Source organism: Monopterus albus, unplaced genomic scaffold, assembly GCF_001952655.1.
Source record: "Monopterus albus unplaced genomic scaffold, M_albus_1.0 scaffold246.1, whole genome shotgun sequence".
NCBI lineage: Eukaryota > Metazoa > Chordata > Actinopteri > Synbranchiformes > Synbranchidae > Monopterus > Monopterus albus.
In genome coordinates, this window is record NW_018128126.1 from 521941 (window position 1) to 529138 (window position 7198).

Genomic DNA, 7198 nt, shown 5'->3' on the forward strand with positions numbered 1-7198 from the left:
AATTGAAAGACTTTTAGCTGGCTATGAAAAGCGTTTGCAAGCTGTGATATCTGCCAGAGGAGGTGTTACTAAGTACTGATTGTGTAGGGTGCCCAAACTTTTGCACCATGCCATAATAATGTTTTTATTTTTTATTTTTGTTCAATTTATGGCATAAGAAGTAACTATGCATCACTGTTTGCAGAAAATATTGTGCATTTTTTCCATTTCCAAGAGAAACTGTGTTATCATCTGTTCAAATAAAAAATCACCAAAATCTGTTATTTATCAAGGGGTGCCTAAACTTTTGCATAAGACTGTAGAACTAATTTCATAAAATACCCTGAGCCGGAGAACTAGAGCCACAACTACTTGGCAAGTGCTACTTGAAAAGCTAATTTACAACAACAACAAAAAGTTGGACTTACATTTTCAACAATACATTTTATTCTTTTAAAGATTTTTTTAATTGTACACTGGAATGTTACGATCCCCCTTCAGTAATTTAGTTAAAAATGCTCAATCTAGCCATTTTCAACCCCATATCCACACAACCTAAATAACTGAAAGTTGGGGAGGACAAATGAAAAAAGAAAAACTTACATTTTGAATAATGTTGAGCAAAGAGAGGTGGGGGCAGCAGAGTTCGCTACGAGGGATCCAGCAGTCGCTGTGATCACCATGGATGTGAGGGGAGTGGGGAGAATGTCAGCCCAGCCTGTTGTGTTTATGTCAACCATCATGCAAACACACACGTGCTTTCATTTCAGATCTCATAACACCTCATGGGATTTCAGTTTAGAGGCTTGGATGCTGTTTCAGGACTCCTTTCCAACTACTTCTTACTCAGTGATATCTGAGGGCTGATCACTGGACCAGAGTGAAACATGGTGCCTCGCTCTGACACAGCGAGGAGTGGCTGTAATGGTGTCACAAAAAATATTAAGAAGAAAATTCAGATGCACTAGTTCAATATATTTACTGGTAGTTCACTTCGTCCTGCAGCTAAGAACCCCTTACAATCCCTTCACTGTCAACCTTTAATATGCAAATTAGTGGTAAACAATGACAAATAATACAGCAAACTGTAAAAAATTTCTATGATAAAAAGGAAAGAACTGTTCTCTTTATGCTAACCGCAGACAGATCAATATGTGAGGCACAGAGCTGTATTTTGCTTTTCAGTGAAGAACCAATGTGTTACCACTACAAACTCAACAAGTGTTCTCATAAGAAAGAAAATAAAAAATCTGAAGTGAGATATCAATAGAGCAAATCACAACAGTTTAATGATTAACAGACTTATAATGATTGAGCCAGCTATAACTGCAGTTATTATGAATAAGAAAAGAAACAAAGCAAGAACCCCATTCAAAAAGCGCAGAACCATTGCAAGGTGAGCATGAAGAGGACGGGTTGTGGAGGATGCACAGCTCTTGAGGGATGCTAAACTACCAGCGCTCGTTCTAGTGGAGACTGACAGAGTGGCTTTAGGTCCCTGTTTGCCCTCTCTCCCTCCTGGCAAGGTTCTACTGATAGACCGATGATGAGATGGCCGCTGGCCTCTCCCACACCCTCCACAGTCATCCTCTACTGAGTCTCTTTACAGTTCTGCTTGGCGAACATAACAGCATCAGTGTAGTTTTCTTTTTGTGTGTGTTGGTTTTCCTGCTGCATTAACTCTATATATAGATGATCCTCTCTCATACAAACATATAAATACACCACCGCTGCTCTGCTCCACCACAGAAAGAGGCTTAGCCCGAGGCCTGATGCAGTCCTGTCGATGTACACGGTCTCTGAAATAGTATACAGGGTGGGCAGGCAAGGAATCTGCAATCGTTCTCTCTAGCATAGGTTTGGACATTTTGTTGGTGATTTTTTGTATTTTTGTTGCTTTCCAAATATTTTTACAGGATTTCATATTTGTCGACAACAAAGGAGGTCTCTGAAGAGAATCTGATGGTGCTGTCCCCGTCTACATGAGTCACTTTGGTAACCTGGGAAAAAGACAAAGGCCAGTTAGCATGGAAGTGGTTTATCTAAGCAACAGTACTGAACATAATCAGGAGTAAATACCGCCGTGTTACCTTATCTATTTACAGTAAACATGCGTAACATAACGTGTCTGACTGCCTTTTCCTGTACTATACATGTAGTCGTCCCCTGAGCAGACATTTGGCAGAATGTGACCCATGATTTCTTCATTCTATTTTTTTTTTTTGCAAAAGTTTCATGCTCCTAGTATGCAGATGTGCCAAAAGTGTCCCAAACTGTTTTGAGTGTTTGTTGATCATTAAGTGCACACTGGGATGATTTTTGTTGAGACTTGCTGCTCTACAAATAAAGTGAACTACATTAGGTGTTGTGTGCTTTCTGAGCACCAGTGTGTCTCACGAGGCTCCAGCTAAAGGTCATATATCTGCTGACCACTTTCTCCATTGAACCTTTTGTCGACAAAAAGTCAAAACAGTGGAAGAAAAGCTGAGTTTCACAGCAGAGCTGCACTGATGCTGATGTGATTTGAGAGGTGAGGTATGATGTGAGTGATCAATTCTATTGATCAAAATGATCAATAGTAACTTTTCAGACATAAACCATCTAGATAGAGATCCTTTAGACTCATTTTTCCCCCACTGGCAATGGGACATACTGAGCAGGTCATTCCACAGTGTAAAATCAACTTAACAGTGCTCTCTAGCAGACAAACTATGTAATGGACACACTATAAGTTAAATATCTGTGCTGCAATTTCTCGTTACTTACTGGCCAACATACACACACAGAGCAATACATCTGCACCGAACTCCTTTCAGCAAATACATAATCAATATATCAGCTTGGTCGATCTTATTAAACTCAAATATATTCAGTTTACATTTACATAAAACAGAGAGAGTGTTTCCTCACACTGGAAATGCTAAAACCTGAAACCGTCTGCCAGATAAATGACCGAAGCACCTAACTGATTATCTAAAACAGTTGCTGATTCATTTTCTGCCAAACAATTGATCATTCACTGCACACACACACACAATCAGCAAGAAAACATCAGCTTGAGTTACTTGACAGCTGCAACCATTTTAGAATCAAACTAACTGAGGTTCACCAATAAGGGTCTTGAGTGGCTCCACAGTTAAACACCGTCTTCATCACTACCACTGAAATCACACTATATACATAAAGATAGTGGTCGAAGGATCCCACCACACACACACAAAGATCTGCTCAGGAACCCACCTGGATGTCGCAGTAGTTGCGCTTGGACACAAAGGTCACGTTGACAGGGAAGAAATCATTGGGTTGTCCTGCAATGCTGAACTCCAGGCTGCCAGTTTTGTTGTTGGCATCGATGACAGGGAGGCACCACTCCAGGATGCTTCGCCTGCTGTCGTGTTTGTACTCGCCATCCAAATCTCCAATGACAGGAGCTCCCACACCAGACCTGCAGAGGAGTAGGATAACAGAAACATGTCAACACAGACAAGCTTTGAATTAGCATGCGTGTTAAAAAGGCATGCCGACAGGTGATATGGGCTCCTGAACCACTTCTTTGTGTATCTTTGTTATGGAAACATCAGCTCTTCACCAACATTATGACCTTTACTTATTCAGAGAACTGCAGATTGTGTTATCACACTGGTCTAATTTGAGCCTCATCCCAGTATATTATAGTATCACGTGCCTTCCCATTCTACATTCAGAGTGAAGTTACTCTATACAACATGTACATATTATATGTAGTGATTTGCAATTAAAACTAATAACCACTGTTCTAGGACCTTTATCTTTTTTTACAAAACAGTTGTAGCAAAATTATTTTACATGACTTCTGGTAGGTGAGCAGATATCTGAACTAAAGACATCAAGTGTATCAACTCCACTCACAAAATGCATGAGCAGCCCATGACCCAGACTCAGTCAGAGCTTATACAGTGACTTCGTACTTACGGTAGAGGGATGCTGATGACGACGTCATTGAGCTCAAGGCTCTCCTCTTGCAGCTCGTATTCAATGTTGACATCACAGCCAGTGCCGCTCTCTGATGGCCAGCAGTTTACTGGGAGACAGATGACAAGAGGGGTTGACACTGCAGCAGGACGCTGTTCTGTAGTGCTGTAACACTACATTTATTAGTGCAGTACCAAAGCCACAACACTGGATTGTGGTACGACCAAACAAAGGGTTCTGCAAAGGCAGTTGAAGGTTAAGTGGACCGGTGATTTTCTATCTTTTGGTTACTTTCCACAAATCCCAAGCAGAGACCAAAACCAACATTGAATTTCATGTCTGTGAATCCAGAACCTGGTTTAGCTTATTCGCCTGTGCTGTAGAGCTCTACTGTTGTCCAACTACTATTAAAAACATACCAGTGAGCCACACCGCTGCACAGGGTGATCTGTATCTCTCTTACAAAAAAATGCGACGTACACTTGAAGTCAGAAGTTGACATACAACTTAGCCAAATACATTTAAACTCAGTTTTTCACAAGTCCTGAATTTTAATCGTATAAACATTCCCTGTCTTCAGTCATCTAGGATCGCTACTTTATTTTAAGAATGTGAAAGATTGATTTCACCCTTTATTTCTGTCATCACATTCCCTGGGTGTCAGAAGTTTACATACACTTGGTTAGTATGTGGTATCATTGCCTTTAAATTGTTTAACTTGGGTCAAATGTTTCGGGATGCTTTCCACAAGCTTCGTACAAAGCTGATTTTTACTCTTTGGAGCTCAGTACTTCATCTCTAGGAGGCAGAATGCGTCTCCTTCCTGAGCGGTATGATGGCTGCATTGTCCCGTGGTCTTTATACTTACATAGTATTGTTTGTATAGATGAACGTGGAACCTTCAGGCATTTTGAAATTGCTCCTTTATTATACTGCTGCATTTGCTGCTTACAGTGCCTTAGATTTTGTGTTACTTATTTATCTACTTTATATTTCATTTGTATTTTGTGGCATTCATGTGGACGACCAAGTAAGAATTTCATTGTACAGGGAAACACGGTTCCTAACTGTGGATATGACAAATAAACACTTTGACTTGGACTTGAAGATGAACCAGACTTGTGGAGGTCCATGTTTCTTTTCTGAGGTCTTGGCTGATTTCTTTAGTTTTTCCCCAAGATGACAAATAAAGAGGGTTGAAGGGTTGATTGAAGGTAGGTCTTAAAACACACCCACAGATGCGCCTCCTATTGACTCAAATGATGTCAATTAGCCTATTAGATGATTCCAAAGCAATGGCATCATGTGCTGAAATTTTCTAAGGTGTTTAGAGACTCAGTCAAGTGAGTACATGTACATGTCTGACTCACTAGAATTGTGATATAGTAAATAAGTGAAATAATTTATCTGTAAACAACTGTTGGAAAAATTACTTGTGTCGTGCATAAAGTACACGTCCTAACCGACTTGCTAAAATGAGAGTTTGCCAACATGACACCTGTGGAGTGGTTAAAAATCCGTTTTAATGACTTCAACCTAAGTGTATATAAACCTCTGATTTCAACTGTCTCATTTCAAAGAAAGTGCTCCTAAGGCTGAGAACAGCCATCACTTTTTACAGCCTGAAACAACAAAGAGTCAACTGCGCCCTGTTTACACTACTCCACTAGCTTCTAACATTGTGAGCATATACTGCCATCATGCTAACAACGCAAGAATCTAGCAGAGTAGTGTAGCTAAGCCAGGTTCTGGATTTACAGACATTACAGTGAGTACATAACATTCATTCATGGTTTAGTCTCTGTATGGGAGCTGTGAAAAATATCCAGAACATGGAAAATAATAACAATCACCAGCTTTATTCAATTTGTGACAAAACCTAACTGTAGACTGTAAGCTAATGAAATGAAAATGAATAAAATGAAAAAGAGCAGTAGCATCACTTCTCACTGGCTGTACCCATGTACTGGCACTTACTGGTTAGAGGTATGAGGGACTCGTCTGTGGTCTGTAGTCTCCACTTCAGCACACCAACATCATTGTTGAGGGGGAAGGACTTCTCTGGATTCTTCAGGCCAATCACTGAATCCGCTGTGAACAGCTTCTTGTCCACATTGGGATGTGTCTGAGGACAGAAGACAGAGATACATGGCTGTCATTGTGACATTATTGCACTCAACAGTCACATGAGTTGATGTATGGTCACCACACATTACACTTTTGGTTAATTTCCAAAAGGTGAGGGCAATTTCTTGTTTTAGTTGCCTACATTACATTTCCCCTCTTTATTTCAAATATAAAATCCCTTTTCAAATGACTGTCATTAGTATGTGTTGACCTACCTGAAGCTGCAACCCTTTGTTGTCATTATTGTTGACAACAAGGCGAATGCGTCCATTCTTGTCATCTGCGACCCGCAGTGTGATCATGCCCAGCACCTCCATATTCTGTAAGCCGCCATCACGGCCACAGGTCAAGGAGATCTTCTCCTCCACACGCAGATGTACACTGGGGAGGAAACCCATTCAAACAGGCTTTAAGAAGTCTGTTTAATATGTATATAGTTGAGGAAGTGGGGTTAGACTACTATGAGAGCTCACATGAAAACATTTGTATTAAGGAGTTTATAGTATCCACCAGTCTCTAAAACAGTGTTTGGGCTGCCAGAGAAAAGTCAAATTCTCTAATAAAAGTAAGGCTAAATTCTGTCTTTAATGAGCATGTGCTTAACAAAACATTTATTGGTTTTGCTGATATTTCAGGTGGACAACACTAAATGGGCTTTATCTGATTTTAATACAAGCCAAAAATCTTCTCCATATGATGTCAAACTGTGAATACGTCTCAAACCGCTGGATATAAAACTGCATCAGCATAAACGTGAGTCTGACTAAAAGGGGCTATGAATACATTCAAGTCCATCAGTTTCAAATGTAGTGCCAGAGGACAGACCATCCCGGTCGACTACATTATTGAAATCCATTGAATAGAACAAAGAAACTATTAAAGAAGACAATATGAGAGAAGCTTTACTTCATTTGAGCTCAGCTGCTTTACCATCTACTATCATATCATGTGGTTACCCAACCTCTAATGACAACAAGGCGGTGGACATTAGTTATTCACATGGACCATAATGCGTCTGTACCTCTCCACATTGACTGGTGGTGGCAGAACCTTGGATACATCTGAGCCTCTCTTTCCTGCGGTGGGCATGATGGTTTCACCCTCAGACTTGAGCTTGTCAACAAAGTTATCCACCTCTTTC

The 7198-nt window shown here is 40.4% G+C and overlaps 1 protein-coding gene across 1 annotated transcript in view; it reads right to left on the reverse strand.

Annotated features, from left to right (window-relative positions):
• Positions 1-1246: 1246 nt before the first annotated feature.
• arcn1b (archain 1b) overlaps positions 1247-7198 on the reverse strand; it is an 11349-nt gene continuing 5397 nt past the window's right edge. Inside the window, 6 exon segments of the mRNA XM_020620730.1 lie at positions 1247-1979; positions 3220-3424; positions 3931-4039; positions 5908-6055; positions 6273-6438; positions 7079-7198. The exon segment at positions 7079-7198 is cut by the window's right edge and continues 16 nt beyond it. Coding sequence (XP_020476386.1) covers positions 1890-1979; positions 3220-3424; positions 3931-4039; positions 5908-6055; positions 6273-6438; positions 7079-7198 — 838 coding nt within the window. The 3' untranslated portion in view covers positions 1247-1889.